The sequence below is a fragment of the Phyllostomus discolor genome, chromosome 4 (assembly GCF_004126475.2).
Source record: "Phyllostomus discolor isolate MPI-MPIP mPhyDis1 chromosome 4, mPhyDis1.pri.v3, whole genome shotgun sequence".
In the NCBI taxonomy this organism is placed as follows: Eukaryota; Metazoa; Chordata; class Mammalia; order Chiroptera; family Phyllostomidae; genus Phyllostomus; species Phyllostomus discolor.
Window position 1 is genome coordinate 36,961,069 of NC_040906.2, and position 23,497 is coordinate 36,984,565.

The 23,497-nt window shown below is 39.7% G+C and overlaps 1 protein-coding gene and 1 long non-coding RNA gene across 5 annotated transcripts in view; one reads left to right on the forward strand and one right to left on the reverse strand.

The window, feature by feature from the left end:
• LOC118500044 overlaps window positions 1-4,766 on the forward strand; it is a 34,061-nt gene extending 29,295 nt beyond the window's left edge. The window contains exon 3 of the long non-coding RNA XR_004902570.1: window positions 4,735-4,766. This is a non-coding gene — a long non-coding RNA (uncharacterized LOC118500044). The remainder of the gene's footprint in view (window positions 1-4,734) is intronic.
• MFSD6 (major facilitator superfamily domain containing 6) overlaps window positions 1-23,497 on the reverse strand; it is a 65,953-nt gene that overhangs the window by 33,156 nt on the left and 9,300 nt on the right. For all 4 annotated transcript variants that reach the window (XM_028509021.2, XM_036023164.1, XM_036023165.1 and 1 more), the window contains one exon: window positions 14,133-15,715. In XM_028509021.2, coding sequence (XP_028364822.1) covers window positions 14,133-15,664 — 1,532 coding nt within the window. In that variant the 5' untranslated portion in view covers window positions 15,665-15,715. The remainder of the gene's footprint in view (window positions 1-14,132; window positions 15,716-23,497) is intronic.

A 23,497-nucleotide genomic window follows, 5' to 3' on the forward strand; every position in this document is an offset into this window, starting at 1 on the left:
AGGTTTTCTGCCACTTAAGTGTCCTAAGTGACGTAAGTAAAAAGAGTCCTAAGTGACATAGATCTTAGCTACCTCGTGAAGAAGCGAGTTCCACATCACGAGACGCAGCCAAGCCAAGGCTAAGTAACTGTCCTCCAAGCATTAGAGGGGAGGGACCTACACGAGGATGGAGCTAGGCCTATGTGACTATTAGTTTGGTGGGGCTACCATAACAAACACCACAGATGAGGTGGCTTAAACAACAAAATTTATTTTCCTATAACTCTGGAGGCTAGAAGTCTGAGACCAAGGTATCAGCAGGATTAGTTTCTTCCAAGACCCCTGTCCTCGGCTATGGCTGGCCATCTACTCCGTGCCTTCACGTGGTCTTCGCTCTGTGTGTGCCTGTGTCCCAATCTCCTCTTCCCACAAGGACACGAGTCAGGTCAGATTATGGCCCACCCTAATGACCCCATTATAACTTAACTACCTCTTTAAAGACTCTGTCTTCAAATGCAGTCACATTCAAAGGATATGGGGGTTAGGACTTTAACATGTAAATCTTCATGGGGTACAATTCATCCCACAAAAATTACCTCCAAGTTTGCTTACAACAACAATATTAAAACAAAACTTGATGAAGGATGGTAGTGTTTTACTCAAGAGCCACTTAGTCCTTGGACCAGAAAGAAAATGTGTGAAACCAGTGGCAGCTTCTCAGGGCCTCTGAAGTCCGAGTGAGGCTGCAGCCCTAGAGGCAGATTGAGAGCACAGTGTGCCACCTAATCCCAACTGTAGTCACTCGTTTACATCACCAAGGGGGTCGCTCTTTACTCTTCCAGTGGTTAATGTAAAATGAAAGCTTTTGGCACATAGTGCTAATAAAGGCGTTTTCACAGTGCTCATCACAGGGGGGCATGTGTTGCACCCTGGATGAAGTGGCAGAATCCAGGACACGAACACCAAAAGTGGTTTTTTCCAGGAATAGTCATAACTGCCTTGGTTATACTATAGGGGTTTTGAAAAGATCAAATCAGCATGTAAGGTAAACTGCAAGCATGCAAATATGTACACTACCATTAAGTAAAATGCAAATATTTCAGTAAGAACAGCTAAGTCTTTTACAGATTCTGTCTAAGCCAGTACATAAAGAAATGTCTAAGATCCAGGGTTCTAGCTTCCATTCAAGTCAACTAGCTTTAAAGAAAGAAAATTCTCTGTTCAGATCCCAGTGACTCGCTATCATAAATCACATCCCCTATCGGTGGCTAGACGGTCTCTTGTCAGGGCATGGCCTGGATGAGTTTACATGAATGGCTTTGTGCACACTTTTGACTTATTAGCAAAAACCATTCAAAGTCTGAGTCCCTGGGGTGGTGGGAGGGAAGAGGTGAGGTCTGATGTGTGGTTTTTCACATATTAAAACCAACCAATGTGGAGAGTCAGATCATTAGAGTCAAAACCAAAAGAAGCCACAACATCAAGTCCAATCCTCTTATTATAGACAGATAAGGAAACAGAGATCCAGAGAGGCAGAATGGGGCCACAGAGTTGGTTAGCCAGTGGAAGGTCAAGGTAACTGCCCCCTTGCCTTACAGTGCTCTTTGGGTAAGTAATGATAATGTGCTATGTTCCTATTCCAAGTTCCTTACGTGAAGTCCAACCTAGAGAAGGGCTTGAGGAAATACCTCTGGATTGGACCAATGGGGACAAGAACTGGCCACGTAGGGTAGTTATGCTTTTGGTAACAGCTGTGCAATTGGATTAAGAAGTGTGGATGTATGTTTGAATTGGCTTTCAAAGTTGTTAACAGTTTAAACTTTGATGAATCATTAAGAGGATAAGAAAAAAGTAGAAAAACAAATGCTACTTAACAGCTGCCCAATATCCTGGATTACAACAGAAAAGTTTACCAAGAAGCAAAATTTTTTTGTTATGAGATAAAATGGGCAAAAAGACCATTTCTGATGAGGTAGCCTGGAACCTCAGGTGCTGATGCTGAGGTAGAATGCACTTCAAGCCAGGACTTTCACCCCGGTGTGCAGGCTTGACGTGGACTGCATTAAGTAGGTGACTTTGAAATCAAATAATCAGAAGCTGACTGTTTGGTTTAGGCTGGGAAAGGAGCAGAAAAGAGGGAAGGGCACAGCACACACACCCTGATAGGACTGTGAGGGGGGAGCAAAGACAGGGGCTGTCCAGAAGTCTGTATCTGGGGGATGTCCAGCCACAGGCACTGACCGTGCAGGTCTCTGATCCGGCCTAGGAGCCTCTGAGACGGGCTTACCCCACCGGAGGGCTGAAAGAAGCCTGATCTTCCCCATTCCCTGATTCCTGATGTGGCTCCTGAACTCCCAGCAATACTGGTTTCTGGGTCATCTCCCTTTGTTTCTTAAACCTTTACTAGTTTTCAGACTTAATTCAATGTGATTCCAACTCACAATGCTCAACAGCTTGTTGTGAAGTGAAAATTAAGGTATGGAATTTTCAAGTAAGGAAAAAAAGAATACAGATACAACTACAATAAACTTCTGCTCCAAACATATCAACTAATAAATTTACATGACAAAAAAATTTGCTCTATCTTTTGTAAAACAGGGAACTATGAGTGGCAGATTTTAAACAAATCACTCCTGTCCCCTTTTTGTGACATTAAGACGAGCATCAATTTCAGTGGTCTTGAGACCTCCACTTGCAGCACGCCCCTCACCGTGTACATTCCTCCATTCTAACTTTTCTGTAATATTCTCCAGTTCTTAAGCATTTCCCCCCTCAGTATGTCATCTATTCCTGCCAATAATCTTCTGAAATAGGGAGAACAGAGTTATCATTAATCCTATTTTATAGCTGAGGAAATCAAGGTTCTGAAAGATTGACCAAGTTTCGACAGCTGAACAAAACCAAGACTCAACTAGGTCTTCTACCTTCAGACCCCATGCCTTCTCCACAGTTAGCAAAGCTTCCTCCATCCTGATGATCAGACTTGAAATTTAAAAGGTACTCTTTTTCACACACGAGAGTATTAATGACTACTCTACCTTAAAAATCTTTAAGGTTTGCTATAATAGTCTAACTGTATCTGCAACACACTTCTAACAAAATTTCAGAAACAGAATAAAGAATAAGCTAATTAACAGAAAAAAACTTAATAGTAATAAAGAATACTAGTAATGAGTAGTAACTGATGAGACTGATGAAACAGTATTCACCCACTTTGATGAACACTAACATTACTATTAGATATATTGGAAAGAACATGGGATTTAGAAGCCAGAGACCGCGCACTGAGTCAACACTCCACCAGAGGATGTTAGAGACGTATTCATCAAGACTTCGAGTTCTGACTTTAAGAGATAATTTTCATCCCTATCTTAGCAACACTGCTAAGTCTCTTCCCAGCAGTCCTGCTCTGTGTCACTGCTTCCAGAAGTAACACTCAAATTAACATGGTTCCCTGTTTGAGGAAGATCATTTCCCAGAATGGATTTGCTCGCTGAGGGGAAAGGAGGGAAGCAGAGGAGAAAGTTGATGACACAAAGCCTCAACTCATGCTGTGCAGCTGCATCTTCTACCTACAAACACGCCACTGTTCCTCAAAGGGCATCTCCAGCCTCATCATCTCTTCCGAGAACTAGGCTTATAAGTACAACTTCCCAAAGGGCATCCCCACCATCTCACAGGATTTCCACCAGTCCCATACTTCAGGATCCCCTCCCCTACCTGGGCCCGATATCCTTCCTGGGTTCCATTCTTCAGTGAGTGGCGCCATCACCCTCTGGCATCCAATCTGTAAAATAACTCTTCTCTATCACTCTGCCTGCATAGGACCTGTCCACTAGAACTCTCAATTTTCTTTGCTTCACTCAATTCCAACTCCCAAAGTCTTAGGTGCCTAAGTTAACATTTCTGTAGCACCCAAAATTCTCTTTTTTTGTTTTACTGTCTTCCACGCCCAACCAGAGCGTGAAATCCAGAGTGTGAGAGAGGGACCTTGTCTGCCTTTTTCAACATTGTATCCCTAGACCTGAACCAGGTCATTTAAGAAAAGGTTCTTTAAAGAAACAGTGAATGAACAAAATATTTGTGAACTCACTCTTTCTGTATGATAGTCACCATTAGAAACATTAGTTTTTGCCACTTATGTTCCATGTGAGTTAGATTAATCTCATTCACTCTCATCCTAACACCGCTTGAGGATAGCTAATCTGTAGGAATGAGTTTCACTGGGGGTAAAAAGAATAATTTGGGAAAAGGGGGCATTTTAGAGGAATGGAGATCTTACTGGGAAGATAGAGGAAGGTGCTTGTGACAGCTGAAAATGCTGTACCAGGCACTGGTCACTCAGAGCCAAAACCAGTAACACGAAGAGGTGAGACTAGGTTGCATAAAGGAACAAAATACTCACCAATCTAACTCTGTGCCAGTGAATCTAAGGGCTTTGGAGTCTGAATGGCTTGGGTTTGAATCCTACCTCTGCTGTGTCCTAGTTGTGTCATCCCAGGCAACTTGCTTAGGCACTCTGACCGTCTCTCTACAATGGACATACCAGTGCCTACCTCCTAAGGCTATTGCAAAGATTAAAGGAGGGCTTGGAGGCAGTCAAGCATTCGGCCCAGAGCTTCTGTAAACACTTTTATATGTAAGAGCTCAAATGGTAGTATAACAACTACTATTACTTTTACAACACTATCCTGTAATTATATTTTTTGTTAAGGTTGAATATTTATAAACTTTCATTTTTTGTCAATCTTCTAGATTCTATGGCTATTCTGAAATTTTGAAGTTGCTTAAAGAAAACCTTTATCTTGATTGGTGGAAGGCACTACATCCAAAAAGATGGTGCATGAATTACCAGCTTATAACTCAAGGGAAAAAAAGAACAACTCATAGTTCCTGTGAAACTCAGAGAATGAAGTAAAATAGGACCCTTTTAAAGCAGAGCAAGGTAAATAATGATAATAAATTCTCCATCCATATAATTGTTCTTAAAAAACATAAAAGCAGACATCTGTTCACATCACCCCTTGCTCAAACTCACCAATGGCTTCCCACTTCCCTTAGAACAACATCCTATCTCTCAGCATGATCCACAAGGCCCTGCAGGGTCCCTGCCCACCTGACTGGCTTCCTTATTCCTCATTCCCTCCTTAGTCCATTCATGCTTGTGGGTCTCCTCTGGCCCCTAAATCTTCACCGGGTAGCATCTATTCAGGTCTCTGCTCAAGTGTCACTTCCCTAGAGAAACCTTCCCTTCCAACCCAAGCTAAAACAGTTGCCTCTCCTCAATCACTCTGGGATCCCACAACCTGCATTATTTTTGCCATATATCACTCATCATTATGAGAAAATAATCTGTTTACTGCTTATTGTCTACCCCGATAGAATGTTAGTGCCATGAGGACTGGCCTTTGTCTATGTTATTATGCATTCCATATTATCTTATTAGGCACTTCATATATCTCCAGGGACTAGAAAAGTGCCTGCCACCTAGTATGTGCTTAATAAATACCTATTTAAAGTAGGTATTTAATACTTAGTAAATACCTATTGTTTATAGTTGAGCACATACTATGTGCCATACATTATCTCATTAATCTTAATAACAATGAATGAATTAGGTACAATTATTATACCCATTTTACAAATGAGGAACCTGAGTCTTAACAAAGTTAAATGCTGACATATCCAAAGTCAGACATGGTAAGTGTGGGATCTGAATCTAGGTCAAGCATACACATGCACACACACTCTTTATGGGTAAACAGGCAAAAAGAAGAATAAAAGAAAACAGGACAGCTACCAGACTACCCAACAGGGCTTAGGAAGATGCCCAGATTCAAGGCTGGACCAATTTGCTCTCTTCTCTTTCTCCTAAATGGAATGAAGTGCCTGGCCAACATCCCACAATTTTAACCGAGGACCATTCCCAACCCTCCCATCGACTGAGGATTCCTCACTGTCCTCAGCAGTCAAGCACAACATGCAGCAGCAAGGTTCGAAGATACATTAGACAAAGGTAACCTAACATGGATTCTTTCTGATACAGTCGGAGATTTAATCTACATGTTATCTTTTTAAAGGAAAGAAAAGGTGAACAAGTTACTGTTTGTCTCTCTATGGATTACTAATCAAAGCTGCTGTTTCCAGTGGAGAAAAGGCAAAGAAAAGACACTGAAATAAGAATGGAGTGGTGGTTATTCTTGCTTGTAGTTGGAAAGGCTGCTGACAGGTATGCTATGAAATAATCATCTAAGAAAATTTCTTTTCTTATCTACTCTTCAAAGTATCCTACAAACTTATATAATTGCAATCTACCAAATATTTCTATAGCTAAGTAGAAATATAATTAGCCAGACTGCCTAGGTTTTTGACTTACACAAAAAAAGATGTGTAACTCAAGGTAAATTAAACAGCTCATACAAATACCCATACTTAGAAGCACTGCCAGTAATAAAACTTCATGATTTGGGGGATGTCACTTGGATTTTCTGTAGCTTGATTTCTTTTTATAGAGAGAGAAATATTATAATTACTAACCAAATCAGGGCTGTTGGGTACAATTTGATAGGAGTTCCTAATGAGACACTATCCCATCTGCACCTGATCTCTGCTAAAGCGAGGGGAAATAAGACCTGAGACTATGGTAATTATATAAAGCAGACTTTTAATCATTTACATTTATGCTACTTAGGAAAAAATATATTGGCAATGTACATATTAGGGGCAGAAAATTTCAGTACTTACCTGATATATTTTGATACAATAAGTCTCTTTAACACACACATATTTGGTTCTTCTATATGAGGACAATTATGCTGATCCACTACACATAGACTTAAGCTTCAAGCTATTTTCTAATAGAAAATACTAAATCAAAATGTAGAGACTACCTATCTCTAGCATAAGAATGGAAAATTATGAAAATTCTTTCCCATATACACTTAAAGAAATTAAATACTACAGTTACAGTGTAGGTTCTCCTTGTCTTCTGTCCTCTTTGCCCCCTGTCCCAATTCCCTTCATTTTACATCCTGTCCAGAAAGCTCGGGCTAATATGAATTTGGAATGTATTTTCCCTCTACAAATTAAAATGTCCTTCTGTACTTGTAGATGTATCCATAAAAATATGTATAAATTGAGTTTCACTCCAAAACTTTTTTTCCCATTCAACATACTTTTGAGAGCTTTCTATGTTGACATTCGATCTAGTCTGCCTCTTCTAACTTCTGTATAATATCCTGTCCTATGACAATACCACACTGACCACATCCATTTCCTATTTGATGAATATTTAGATTGCTTCTCTTTCTCTCTACCAGAAAGCTGCAGTATGCAACTAAACATCTTTGTACATGTGTGTAAGTGTTTCCATGTGTATACCTTGACATGCAATTTTCAGGCCACAGAAAAGGTCCATCTTGAGCAAAATGGATTGCTGAATCAGGCTTCGCAGTGGCTATCGAGGTAATGAATCGGTGGGGGCTGTCTTTTGTCTGGTGCATACTTCAAAGACCATCACCTTGGCCCCTGAAATGGCAAGAGGGGCCATCCACAACCACAAAAGCTACAGTACATTCAGAGTTAGTCCTGTTCTCTTTAATTCAAATTGTGACTGCCTCAGTCAACCCAGCCACCGAAAATAGAAGAGAAAACAAACCAAATATGACACCAGTAACTAAAATCCTGCAACAGTGGCCTTTTGTTCTGAACTATGAATAGTTCAGTGATCAGTAATGTTCCTATTAATGAGCCAGGCTAACAGCTATGACATAATATATTTCTTTGCAAAGATGTTCTTTTCAAGGAACTGTATGCCAACTATTACAGAGATGGCAGCTCATTGTCACCAAGCCCTAAAAAATGGCACAAAGGAAAATATAAAAAATCTGCAGTCATCATAAATTAGAGGGGGATCTCAATTTGATCAAGATGTTTTTTGAGGGGGAATGACAATTATTTTGGAAGCCACATACATTTTAACTTTGCAGCTTTAATGATTTGTACACTTCTGACATTATACTAAGTTACTGTATTTTTATCAAATTCAGTGGGTCTTGTAGCTGTGAGCAATATAATGTATCAGAAGACTAACAAAGTAATAGTAAAAAAAAATGAATTCTTGCCCTGGCTGGTGTGGGTCCGGGGATTGAGCACTGGCCCAGGAACCCAGGGGTTGCTGGTTCGATTCCCAGTCAGAGCACATACCTGGATTGCAGGCCAGGCCCCCGGTGTGGGGCACTCAGGAAGCAACCACACATTGATGTTTCTCTCCCTCTCTCCTCCCTCCCTTCTCGTCTATCAAAAAATGAATAAAATCTTTAAAAAAATGAACTCTTATTACATACCAGTCACTGTTCTAAACAATTGCTTTGTTTTATCTCACTCAATCCTCATTAAAAAACAAGCAAACAACCCCTAAGAGGTAAGTACTAACGCTACCCCTATTTCCAGATGACAAAACAGAGTTATGTAATTGTCCAAGGCCACGTGGTTCCCAGCAGCAGAGCCAGGTTCCAACCCAGGCAGTCTGCCTCCAAGCCCATGTGTGTAACCGCTGTGTACCACTGCCTTTCACAGTTAAGGACAGAAAGAAACCTCCTAGGAAGCACATGTATTTCCTTTTTCTACTTTCCTTTCTTGCCATCTCTTTTCCTTATATTCCCATTGCCTTTATTTTCTTCTCTCCCTTGAGAGGACCATTTACAGACACTCACGGAAGGTGCCTGGCTCAGGCGACGGCCCTGAAGGGGTGCCCAGAAAGTCATTTGCTCCTGAAGCAAGATGTGGACATAGGTTACAGTAAGTAATATACAACACAATCCCTCATAACACACAATATTCTTAAGTATGAGGATACTTACTTTAAGACATAAAGCATAGATAATCATTTCAATAAGATCAGAAACTTAAACTAAAATCTTGGAAACAACTATAACTAATCTTCTTTAGCCCATTTCTCTCCTTCCACAGCATTTGTTTGTTGATCTTATTCATGTTCCTGGTTTTATCTACCCCAGATCCCCAATGCCAACCTCTCCATGAAGCCTCAGGCTTACAATAGTCAACTGAGCCAGACATTCCCATCCAGATGGTCCAACTTCAAACTACACAAACCCAACTCTGAATTCAGATGGCTCTCCCAATTCTGCATCTCCTTCCTGAATTTTCTCTTAGATTTAGTGAAACCCAGGCTGCAAACATGGAGGTCTCTCCCTCACTTCCTACGTCCAAACCATTCTGCCAATTTTACCTTCCAAATCCATCTCCTCCCTCAGTTTCTGTTGCAACTGCTGCAGTTCAGGCCTGTATCACCTCCCACTCAGACTATTTCAAGAAACTTCTCAGTAGGCTCCCTGCTTCAAAGTTACCCACTGCATTGCAAATAAGTGAAAATCTATGCCTCCCCACCCCGGCTGTACACTTTGCGATAGTCCCCTACTGCCTGCAGGATAAAGTACGCGTTCCTCTTCCTGATGCCAGCACCCATCTGGCCTTCAGTTTCCCGTTTTCTCCAACCCCCATCCTTTTAGTGCTTAGATCTGCACCCGATTAACCTGGGATTCTCGAAGCCTAAACAACTGTTCAACTAATTGAGCAAATATGTAGGGTTTTGATTTTCAAATAACAGATTGACACTTGCTCCTTTAGAGCATGTATAACTTATAATTTCAAATTTACTTGAAAGTTAAGTCTTTAAAAAATTTTATTGTGGTAAAAGTTGTCTTTAAGGAAAAAATAATACTCCCTTAAAAAATGAAAAGGAAAAAAAATTTGGTTCAGGTCCACCATCTTTTTGTCTTTTAATCAAAAACTGAGTTACTCGATTTCCATTCGGTTCCTTCACTGTGATAAAGGACTTCACTGCTACCAGAAGTCTGCCTAAGCAGGTGGGGATTGTGTATGAGTCAGGATCTAATAAGAGAGAGAATCAGGCAGCAGTCTGTCTTAATTCAAGGGCTTGGTTAAATAGGTGATGAAAAGAGCTGAGAAGCCAATGTATGGTGAGAGAACCACAGCAGCCTCCAACATCTAGGTCAGAAGGATGAAGGGGGAAGGCCACCAGAGCTCAGGGTCACCCTCTCTGGGTAGAGCCGTAGTGAGACGCAGCAGCTATCAGAGACACTGCCTGACAGGGCACAGAGATTCCTGAGTTGAGACAGGGCTGAGTCCCGGGAGAAGGGCAGAGTTCAGGAGTGGAAAGAGCTACACAGAGACAGCTGCAGACGGTTCCACCGGAGTCTTCAGCTGAGTGATGATCAACACATGCATGTGTGGAAACTACCAGAGGCTGGGAAGGAACCACCTGAAAGGATCAGAAGGAACATTCTCCTGAACTCACAGAAGACACTGTGCATGAGCTAGGGTTTCCTCCCTGCTCTAATCCTCCGTCTACATGAACCCCCAGCTCAATGGTTGTCAACCTTGGCTGCACATTAGAATTAACTGAGGACCTTTAGGAAGTATGAATGCCTGGGCATGCCACAGACAGTCAGATGTAACTGGCCTGGATTATTCGCAGTTTTTAAAGCTCTCCTGGTGAGTCAGTTGGTAGAGCAGTGCTGCACAAGCTGGACCCCGACAGAAGCCAAGGAGACCAGGTCCTGACAGAAGCCAAGGAGACCAGGTCATGGGAGAAGCAGCTTTGGAAATCAGCACCCAGCCACGCAGGGTGAGGGGAGGATCGGAGAGCCTGGGGATCCAGGGTCAAAAATGGCACAAAGAGGTGGAGAGAAACAAAAGAGGGAATGAGAAACAAAACTAGAAAAAGAAATTATAAACAAGATCCTCTCTAGATCCTTCGGTGGCCAGCTCAAATTCGGCTTTCTCTGTGCAGCCTTCCCTGATCACCCCAGTCGCAGTGTCCTTGTTTTTATAATGCGGACTGCTGTTCCTCCAGTGGAGAACCGTTCATCCTGTGACAGTCCTCAGCTGGTAGCCCAGCATCTTGCTATCTGTCCTGGGTCTTCCTGCAGGGCCCCACCCGGAAAGCCTGTTTGTTCCTCCTCTGGCTCTCTGAATCAAGTGCTGCTTGCTTCCTTCCCAAGTGGACTGGCTGGCTCATTTGGATACTTATTAAGTAGTAATTAGCTACTACTAAGTAGTAATTAATGGCTAATAATGGTTACTGAGTAGATTTTCGTGTATCCCTTAAAATGTAAATAAATTTAAAATAAAATAACATAGGTGGTGGCCTAATATTGGATAGTAATGGTTTACAAATTTACAAATGATTAATAGCAATGTATTTGGATCACAACCATATTCATGGCTGTTGAAACATTCAACAAGATATTGAATACACCCTTAAGATACATTTATATTTCTAGTTAAATAAGTCTAGTTATCATCTTTACAAAAACTAGTCTAGAAATATACTTGCTGTAAATTCCAAAGTCTTGTGATTTCAAATCAAAAGAAATTTATCTTTTTTTAGTGGCGATACTAAGCATTTTCCTATTTGTCTGAGAAAGCCACTTCCCAGAAAAGGACAAAAATCCAAGGTCAAATTCAGAAATAATTTACTTTGTGTGTGTGTGTGTGTGTATGTGTGTGAATTTAGACTTACAGACAGTTTATTCCCTGAAAAATTGGGCCTAAACTATAAGAGGTGTTAAAATACGAAATGGATCAAAATTGGTCATGCTATTTTAAAAAAATTATTTTCTGGTATGAACTTTTCTTTATTATGAATCTTTATAAAGAATTTGTGGAAAATCCACTTTTGACTACATTAGGATATTAGCAATTTTTATGGTAGTGCTGACTACCACCCCTCCAAGCACATCCCCAATGACACAGTCAAAGAATACTGGAAAAGCCTATATGTATATGTAAGAGCCACAGGGAGATCTCAACGTATGATCCACCAAGGGAAACATAAAGACTATGAATTTATAGAGCAATAATTTCTTTTCATCAGTTATTAAGGTGTGATATCACCACCACATTTTCAAACCCCCAAATCTCAACCACCACCATCTGACTGACTGGGTTCCCAAAATTCTCACCCAAAAAAACCAAACCTATATTCATTCTATCTGAATATGTGGGCATAGTCTCACTACACCTCTCAGAATCTTTTTAAAAGAGTTAAGATAATGTGTTTTGTTAGAATTAAAATCCAAAAGAGGTAATGATCACAAACTGATGGAATCCCAGTAGGCTCTTGGGAGCAACAATGTGACCACAAGAGCCTTCTTCCATCACATAATTAAGAAAAGGAAGATGATTATTGTACATAAAACCCCAAAAAATAAGGTTAAGTGAGCCATAGGTTTTAAGTGATGAGTAACAACTAATAATGCTTAGGAAGGAAAAACACAAGTGTAAGCTCATGTAATTACCAAAATAAGTAGTAAACCTGCTAGATTTTACCCTATAAATATAGACCTCAGACAAAAAGCAAAGACAGAAAAGAAATTTCTTTTACTACGTGAGAAGAACCTAACAATTTCTTTGAAAACAGAACCTATATACCAGGGATGTCAAACTCATTTTCACCAGGGGCCACATCAGCCTTGCAGTTGCCTTCAAAGGGCTGAAATAATTTTAGGACTGTGTAAATGTAACTACTCCTTAACTATTAAGGAACTGAAATTACACTCAACCCTTTGAAGGCAACTGCAAAGCTGATGTAGCCCCCGGTGAAAATGAGTTTGACACCCCTGCTATACACATATTCTGTCCTCAGTCTACATTCAATTTATTCTGTTAACTGATTAAAAAATGACATCTGGGAACTGCTCTCACTGGGAAGACCTAACTGGGTACCTTTCTGGAAATAAATGACTGGTTTTAGTAGGTGACCTGAGACTACACCCATATACTCAATCTGAAGAGAAGTGTCCAGTTCTCCTTGGTCAGTCCACATGGCTCAGGGCATGTAAACATGGCCAGGACAAGACTAACGCACATTCCAAGTCCTTGATATAACAAAACTCTTTCCAGATCATTCCCACTGAATGTGATGAATGTGACTTGGGGGGCAGGGACTCTGTGGATCTGGGAATCATTCCCAGGTGCCTGACTTTGTTTAGTGACAACAAAGGGGTTGGAAATTTGAGAAAGGGAAAGAACAGGGCACGACCTCCTAAAGCAAAACCAAAGCAAACAAGAAAAAACATTTACAGTTGTTTGTGGGGAAAAAATGATTCTATGTTGAAACTTTAAATTAGAAAACATTTTCTTCAGTTAGTAGAAGGGAAATTAAAAGACAACAGAAAAATGTTTCTTAGATCTTGTCAGTGTCTATTTCTCCTTTCCAGTCTATCACAGAAATAGCGGGCAGAGAGATTACCCCACAGACACAGGCAACCAAGTTGCTTTTTTCGTTACCACAAACTTCCAATTTTAGGAACAGACATGCCATACTTTTCTGTGATGTACGAATGCTTTAAGTGTAGCAGCTCCTCACTGCAGAGCCAGAGACAAAGTAAAAGACATAAAAGGCAAAGAGCACTGTTCCGTCGACCGCAGGCAAACATTAACAGTGAGGAAACATTACACAGAAGAAACACTAGGCATTTAGATTTTTGGACTAAAAGGATTACATGGAAAATTTTAGGTCAAAGGAATATTTTTAAATGCCCTATGCCTTCATGGGAGATAAAATACAGAAACTCATGTAATAATAGGAAGAAATGATACAAGAATTCTCATCCATGTAATATCATGAATTAGGGATTATGGTGGGTCACATCACAGCCTTATTTAATATAATAGACATCTCTGTACACCATATATTCAGGGTCCATCTGTGTCATTAAGTGGCTGAGAATAACCAAAGGCTAAAAAACATAATCCTCTTTATCCTCTTAAGCCCTCCTTCATGAGTGCCCAAGATGGGCGCACCCTTCCTTCAAGGTCCAGGGATAACACAGCTCACTGAACTGATGCTCCTGTGCCTCCAAACATTTCCTGTAAGAGTCTCTTTGTTTACAGAGAGGAAGCAACATGTTTGTTCTTTTGTTTTAGATAAACCAATTAGGTTCATCACTTTCTTCCTTTTGTTTCTTTTTTAAAGAGAAAGCAATAGAAAGCCCCATTCCTACCCCGACACAAAGTATAAAATCCATACATGTGATCAAAGAAGCTATAAAACTATCAAAAGACAAGGTCCAGTTGCTATAGGGCAGACACAGTAAGGTTCTTACCTGATGTGGCCAATCAATTCAATAAGCTTGTGACTGAAAAAGTAAGCCGTCAGCTCAGACACGTGACTCAGGACTGAACACACTCCAAAGAGGGTGGTGGTCCCATTCAGATCCTCCAAATGCCAGTAGAGGAACGTGAACACAAAGCCGTATCCAAAACCCATGAACCAGGCCACAAACAAGACCGAGCCATACTGCACACTGCAGAGCAGTCTGATTAAGTCCCAGAAGCTGAAGGTCTGTGAGTGGCCTGTCGTGGTTGGTGTCTCCTCAGAGGACTCTGCGGGGCTGTTCCTCTCCACCTGAGGGATTTCCACCTCTTTCCCTTTGTTTTCATTATTTTTGAAGTGGTTGTAGCGGAAGCGGAACTGGGTAGCGACAATCAAGGCCATGGTCATGAGAACTCCAAAGACAATGAAGACAATCTGGTAGTTCCGGTACTCGGGGGGTTTACACCCCTTTCCATCAACAAGCACTTCGATGTGGGTGTAGTCAATCCCGATGCCCACGGACAGCATTGCCAGGCCCCAGCCCAGAGAGCCCCACATGCGCTGCAATCCGTAGCGGTCTCTGTGTTTCCCCAGGTACTGGAGTGTTACTGTGTCCACAATGGTAACAGAAGAGGCACTGAAAAATTCTCCTATTATGACAACTACCAAGATCACCAAGAATATAGCTTCTACTTCTTGTTGATCATAAACAAGTGTGACTTGGTCAGAAGGTAAAGATTTGGTGGTAGCAATAATAGCAGTGGTTGTCTCCCTGGTTACATTTCCTGGGGGGGCAGGGGTTCCTGTGCTTGGGTTCAAGGTCAGGTCATTAATATGGTCTGTAATTTCATCTGTCTGAGGCTCCACAGTGGGTGCACTTGTCTTGTTTGGAGTTGTTTCGGTGATATTGAGCTCTGTTTCAAACATCACTGGCCCATTGGGAAGAAGCAGGTTTCTTTTCTCACGCATTCTTGGTGATGTGATAATGGAAGAATTCGTTGGCAGAACGGTTAGCAGGTGACTTGAATTGGTGGGGTGAGCTGTTGGGGGAATCTTTGGTACACATCTCAAGGTAGCGGGTTTGACAAATCCAATGCCCAGGTTGAATAAAACCCAACACAAAAGAGAAAAGAGGAGAACAATTTTGCCTTTTTTAAAGCGATCTGCAACTACACCCCAAAAGGGGGCACTGCAGAATTCAATGAAGTATCGAATACCTACTAGCAATCCACTCTGGCTTGGTGACATTCCCAGTTGTTTATAATATACAGGCAAAAGTGGGTAAAGAGAGCCATATGCAGAATAAAAGAAAAAATAAAAGACCTTGGAAATTAGAAGATCATTGTTTATTTTAACACAATGTTTCTCTATCCAGTCTATTTCCTCCTCAGGAATAGCAGCTGTTTCTGTGGAGGAGGGTGTTTCATTTGAAGGTGGTTCTGGTTCCCTGGAAATCCCATTAAAAGGATCAGCAAGCACATATTTTCTCTTCTGTTCCTCCTCGTCGTCAGTTAAGATGGCAACTTTATCATCTGTCGCCATGGCTTGTCACCACCATCAGAAAATGTGACCTTCAAAATTTTGATTATTGATCTGTAAAGTAAAATTTAAAAGATGGCTTAGTAATGAAAATGATAACATTTAAACATAAAGCTTCATCTTGCAGGAAACAAAGGAGTTTGAAACGACAGCTAAAAAACAGTAATTGTGAGAGTGAATTCTCACTATTTATCACTTGCAGCCATATAATACTGATTTAAAAAAAAAGCTTTTGGAATAGCAAATATTCTTTGTGGCCACTGACTGATCACATCTTCCAATGGCAGGTTTATAGCTCAGGTTCATTCTCCATCTTTTCACTGATTCCTACAGAAAATGTCCAATAATAGGGATTATGTCTAAACCCAATGTAGAAACTGAAAATAAATAGTATGTATAGTTTTTCTTGGTTTCCCTGTTCAAACATATCCACTGAACTATGAAGTCTAGAATTTTTAGAAAATAAAGGCAGCTAAAACCATTCTGTTTCTAGAGAAATACAGAAAGCTCTTAACTACAGCCACAATGCAATGAGAAACAATGAGCCAGTTTCACATTTGCAGCAGGACTGGGTTGCTACAGCCATGACAAGGACATCCTGTTAAGGAAGTAGCCTTCAGGTACTCATGTTACATACATTTCTCCAGATGTGTTTTGTGGATTGTGGTTTCAAAAAATGAAAATCGAAGACGATGAAGAAATCCTGAAAGCACTGAAACAGGAATTACAAACTCACCATACCAACAGGGGCAAAACAATTCCAGCAATCACAACTGCTTATCAGAAATTATGGACACCACAGACTTTAGTCAACATAGAAACATAGGTAAACATGGCTTGCCTCCTCACACAACCACACCAAAAATTACAACTAAACTACAAAACAAGTATCACTCAGAACCATCAGATAATTGAGCTGTATGAAAGTCCAACAACCAAGGAATTAGAGAAGTTACATTCATTCAGACTGGTAGGAGGAGCAGATACACAGAACAGGCTGGTCCCACACCCATGTGTGATGGATAAAACTTGGGAGGGATATCTCAGGAGCGAGGGATCCCAGCCCGACACAAGACCAACCAGCCCAGGGTTCCAGTGCCAGGAAGATAGGTCCTCATAACCTCTGGCTGTAAAAACTACTAGGGTTTGGGTTGTGGGAGAAACTGCAGGCTTCTCAAGCATCTCCTCTTAAAGGGCCTGCAATGAGCTTAGGATTTACTCAAACTCACCCCCTTGGGAGTCTAGCACTGGGGCAGGAGCTTGAAGGGCACCACCGGCATATGGGGAGGAACTGAAGTATCTGGCATCAGGGCGAGTGCTGGAAGACAGCTTCCTCCAAGACAAGACTCTAGAGGCCAGGCAGCGGCCACTGTTCTTTTTCTGAGCCCTCCCCAACACAGTGCCACAGAGCAGTGGCACCATATCTGAGATTCCATCAACTTGGTTTACACAGTTGCCCTGCCCTGGTGATTACTTAAGCCTCTGCCCCATCCAACTTACAGACCCACCCAAGGAATTAAGAGTGGCTTTTCTACATTAGGCCACACTACTAAGACAGGGCATCAAAGCAGCAGCTCTACCTAATACATAGAAACAAACACAGGGAGGCTGCCAAAATAAGGAGACAAATATCGCCCAAATGAAAGAACAGAAAAAGGACTAAATGGAATGGAGATAAGCAGTCTATCAGATACAGAGTTCAAAACACTGGCTATTAGGATACTCAAGGAACTCAGTGGGTACTTAAAGAGCATAAAAATGATCCCATCAGAAATGAAGTTTACACTAAGTGAAATAAAGAAAAATGCACAGAGAATCAACAGTGAAGTAGATGAAGCCGAGAAGTAAATCAATGATTTGGAATATAAGGAAGAAAAAACATTCAATCAGAACAACAAAAAGAAAAAAGAATCCAAAAAAATGAGAATAGGATAAGGAGCCTCTGGGACAACTTCAAACACATCAACATTCAGATCAAAGGTGTGCCATACAGAGAAGAGAAAGAGCAAGAAATTGAAAATACATTTGAAAAAAATAATGAAAGGAAACTTCCCTAATTTGGTGATGGAAATAGACATACACGTTCAAGAAGCACAGATAATCTCAAACAAGTTGGATGCAAAGAGGCCCATACCAGGACACATCATAATTAAAATGCCAAAGGTTAAAGATGAGGAGAGAATCTTAAAAAGCAGCAAGACAAAAGCAGAGAGTTACCTACAAAGGAGTTCCCATAAGATATCAGCTGATTTCTCAAAAGAAACTTTGCAGGCTAGAAGGGACTGGCAAGAAGTATTCAAACTGATGAAAAACAAGGACCTGCAACCTAGATTACTTTATCCGGCAAAGCTATCAATTAGAATTTAAGGGCAGATAAAGTGCTTCCCAGACAAGGTAAAGCTAAAGGAGTTCAAAATCTTCAAGCCATTATTATATGAAATGTCAAAAGCACTTATTTAAGAAAAAGATCAAAACTATACACATTAAAAGGTAATAAATTCACAATTATCAATAATTGAATATAAAAAAACAAACTAAGCAAACAAGCAGAAAAGAAACAGAATCATAGATATGGAGATCATTTGGATGGTTACCAGTTGGGAGGGAGAAGGGGGAGAATGGAAGAAAAGGTGAAGGGATTAATAAGTACAAATTGGTAGTTACAGAATATGAAGGGGGATATTAAAAACAGCACAGGAAATGGAGAAGCCAAAGAACTTATACGCATGGCCCATGGACATGAACTAAGCAGAGGGTAGGGGGGATTGCTGGAGAGAATGGGAGGTGCTGGGTGGAGAGGGACAAAGGGGAAAAAATTGGGACAATTTAATAGTATAATCAATAAAATATATTTTTAAAAAAGGAAACCATGGACACCAGAAGGAAGGGGCAGAACTGGTCAGCCCCCAGAATCCTATATTCAGAAAAAAAGACAGCCCAACAACTAGAAAACTACAGAACAATACCCCTTATAAGTACAGATTCAAAAATCCCTAGCAACATATTAGAAAGAATATTTACCAATATGTAAAAAGAATTGTACACTATGACCAAGTTGGATGTATTCCAAGTTGCAATATTTGAAAATGAATGTAATCTATCATATTAAAATGCTGAAGAGGAAAAAATATGATCAACTGATGGCTAAACAGAATTTGACAAAATTAAACACTCATTCATGAAAAGTGTCAGACAAACAGGAAGAGACAGGAACATCACCTTGATGAAAATCACCTATGAAAACCTGCAATAACATTACACTTAATGGTAAAAGACTATGCACTGAATGCTTTTTCTCTGTATAAGGAAGAAGGCAAGACTACCTGTTCTTACCACTTTCTGCCACATAGTACTGGAAGTTCTAGTCGGTGATATAAGGAAAGAAGAGGACACAAAAGTCATGCAGATCCAAAGGAAGATATAAACTGTCTTTCTTGGAAATGACTGTCAATGTAGGAAATCCCAAGAAATCTCCAAAATCTAAAGTCAGTAAGTTCAACAAGTTCATAGGATACAAGATAAACATACAAAAGAATCGATTGTGTTTCTACATGAACATGTGGACACCAAAATTTAAAATATAATACCACTTACAATTGCTAAAAGAATTCGTTATAAATTAACAAAATGTACAGGACTGTATGTTGAAAACTATAACATGCTGACAAAAGAAATCAAAGGTCTAAACAAATGGAGAGACATATCATGTTCATGAATTGGAACAATCAGCACAGTAAAGGGCTTTATTATATGATGTGTTTACTTTGTAAAAAGTCACTGAATGATATTATTCTTCAACAAAAAATGATATTAAGAACTTTGAATATGAAGAAGAAAAAAAGAACAGATGAAAGTATGAGAGAAAAGATAAGACAACTATAAGATCACCCAGAAAGTTAAGTATCTAAAATATAGCAACTCCAAGAAGAGAAAATAGAGAAAATTAAGAGAAAGAACATTTTTTAAATTCAAGAAAATTTTGCAGAACTGAAAGAGAGATGAGTTGTCTGCCTGAAATGATCCACCAAGTCCCCAACACAATGGACAAAAATTACCCAAACCAAAGCACGTCGCCAGAACTTCAGAACACTGAGACGAATAGGTGACCTCACAAATTAAGGATCAGGAACCAGAATGGCTTCAGATTTCTCAGCAATAACACTGGAATCTATACCCAGCTAAATAATCATTCATGTTTATGGTGAAATAAAGCCATTTTACATATGCAATTTCTCAAAACATTTACCTCTACTATAGCCTTTCTCAGGTTGTGCTCCACCAAATACAAGCATAAACCAAGAGAATAAGACATGGGATATAGGAAATAAAAGATCTAACATGGGAGCAAGGCAAAGGGAACATGGGCACAATGGTGACTGGAGGTCCCAGGACGCCAGCTGCACACCCGACACAAGGGGCAACCAGCCTGGCTGGGGCAGGTCTGAAGGCTCCCGGAGACTCTCTCAGCAACATGACACTGGCAGAATACCAATACGTCTGAACATCCTATGGAGAAATTCAGACAACTGGTGAAGAGTTTGGAGATGAATCAGTGATAAATACTGAGAAAGTTAATTAAATAAAACACTACAAGAAAACAAAAAGTTACACAGGAAAAGAAAAATAATCATAGTTTACTACATGTCTCAACTATGATTACATAGTCATTAATGTAAATAATGAGTACCAAACTAACCAAAATTATCACACGATCACACTGGAAAGACAGAGAAATGAGATGGTTAAATGGGCATACAGCTGGGACAGGAACGAGAGTTAACTTCATGCCTTTCATAATGGGAAGACAATAGATAATGCCTACATTTAAAAATCAAGACTTAAGAATACAATCATTTTATTTAAAAACATACAAGTGAATAGTAAAATAACTGCCTAAATGGCAAAGAAAGTAGTTGCCTCTGGGAGGGAAAATGAGGAGAAAAGGCATAGAATGTTTTTTTTTCATTTTTAAAAATCTTTTTATATGCATGCTCTGATTTTTAAAAAATCCAAACTAAAAAAGAAATATGTTTCTTAAATGATTAAGGGAAACTTAATTATTTAAGTTTTGTCTCTGTAAAAGATAATAATTAAAAGGCAGTAATAGAACCCTTCTTTCACAGACTAAAAATGATTTTCAGAATTGTACAGAATGAATTCTGACTGCATGAATTCTAATCAGGTGGCCTATAATTAATTATCCTCCATAAATCAACAGAGACTTTATCAGATAGGTCAGAGAAGGAGACAAAGTCTTCTTAAAAGGGCATAAGTCCCTGAATTGTCTAGTGATGATGAAGAACCAATGTCCAAATGTTAATTCAAAGCTACAAAATATATTATTAATGTTGACTTGAGCCTTGATGGGTAACTTTCTTCCAAACCATAATTTCCTCTCTGCCTTATTGAAATTATTTATTTATTTATTATATTTTTACCCTCACTCAAGGACATTTTTTTCTTTGCCTTTAGAGAGAGAGAACATCAATGAAGAGAGAAGCATTGACTGGTTGCCTCCCACACATGCCAGACTGGGCACTGCACCCACTTGGACTGGATTGAACACACCCAGACCAAGCACTGAACCTGCAACCCAGGTAGGTACCCCGACCAGGAATCAAACCCACAACCCTTCCATTACCAGATGACACTCCAATCAACTGAGCCACACCAGCCACAGCTGAAATGATTTTTGATTACCATAAGGTTATATAAGGTTTGTCTTGTTATGTGAGTCCAGATTTTAAGTAGTTCTTGAAGTATCGACAAATGCAAAATAGTTAAAGAAATTTCCCTGTAATATAACATTCAGTACCTTTTATATGAATGTCACATTCAGTAACTTTAATATGAATTTCAAATCTAAAAATACAAACAAATCTTTCAGTTTCGATTCAGGACATTAATGTTTGGACTTCATATTTTCAGGTCATATTTAGATTTGGATGAAAAGAAACTGAAATAGTCATATTATAAACATAGAAACAAAAATGAAGGGTGATTCTAGGCATCTGTGTAATCATAGGATCAGGGCAAAAAGAAATAAACCCAAGAAACCTTTGTATTTTAATAAAAGTAAAATATGTACCAAAGTAGGTCATGCATTGGCTGACTTATTACATTTAATTTGCCATAAGGATTGACAGAACAAATGTGAAGAGCAGTAAAAATATTTATATGCTGCATAAAGTACTTATTTTTCAAACTGTAAGATGCACTTTTCCCCCCCAAAATTTGGGAGGAATAATGGTTGTTAATGCTGCTGTCGAGTTCTGTTTACATTTATATTGGTGAAATGGAACGGCCCAGGTAACACAGGAGTCTCTGGGATGGGGCCTTAAGGGAGTCTTAAAGGGTGAGCAAGAGTCAGCTCCAGGAGGAGGAACAGGTGAGGGTCTGATCGAGAAGGGCCTCCTACACATCACTAAGGGGTTACTGAGTAGGGGAGGAGAGGCTGGCAGAGACTGGAATCCTAGATCTGTCACTGAGCAGCTCTGTGACCAGGCCTTGGAAAAACTATTAACTTCTCCAAATCTTCATCTACAAAATGAGGAACGTTAATACTTTTCCATTAGGGTAGCTGTGAGGATGAAAAAGCATAATGCATATTGACCTCTTACTTAGTACAGTGCACAGGTATTATTTATTTTGAGCCCAATGGGGAGCCACTGAAGAGAATTAAACAGGAAAGTAAAATGATCACATTTGTATTTTAGAAAGATCATTATAACATCAGTGTGGAAAACAGATTGGCAGGGTTTTGCTACTACTGCATCCCCTACTAAGGATGTCCTAATATATGACCTTTTATTTTAACACTAACTGTGAATACTAATATCCTATGATAAAACTTTAGACAGTAATTTATTGATTATATCTAATGCAATCTTTATAACACCTAGAAATAGAATAAATTTGCAGTATTTTCCTCACCCTCTCCTCTACTTCTGGAGAGTGCTCTCACACCTAAGCTGTTACAGGATTTGTGGGTAATTTTACTGCTCTTTTTATATGTATTTCCTGTCTGCCCAAGTAGACTATAAACTCCTTCAGGGAGGAACCTAGTACTTAGGATATTGCTCTGTACTCTTGTAAGCTCTCAATAAATATTTGTTATTTTTGACAAGCATCTGATGAAAAAAAATATATATATATGGTTTTACTGACGTTTAATGTGGCCAGAGATTAACTTTAAGAAGTACAGAGAGAAGCTGCAGTTGCTCTCTTGGCTTTGACAAATCAGTGTCTCTTTTAGTCTCTTTTTTGTAAAATGGGGATAAAAACACAAATCCAAGTCAACTAACTCACAGAGGGGTTCCATAGGCTAAAAAGAAATAATGTATAAAAAAGCATTTTTCTAACTCAGATTTAAATTTGCTAATAGATGAACATTTGTTATTGGTTGTGGTTATGGTTTTGACTATTTCATTAAAAGCCTGAGCCTTATTTTGTAAATATTCTAAAGCATTCTTCCCAATTAGTGTTCTAGAATTCTCTGGCACTACCTGTGAACTAGGCTAGAATTTTATCCATCAATAGCCATGATTTATATCCATATCCATTTCCTTGTCCACGGCCTAATAAGGGGCGGGGGGCACTGGCTCACTAGAAAACACAGTGCTGGATTATGGGCTGGAATGATAATTATCTCCAGACAAGAAATAACTATTCATTTGAAATATACTCCCCTGTAGGAACAGTTATTTGTAATACAATAAATGTGAATAACAGAAGCTGAAATCCTCTCTAACATATTTCCCTTCAACCTGCTACGAGGGTAAAAGGAACAAATTATTTTAATCTCTTAAAGGGGAAGGAAGAATAACCTTTAACCCT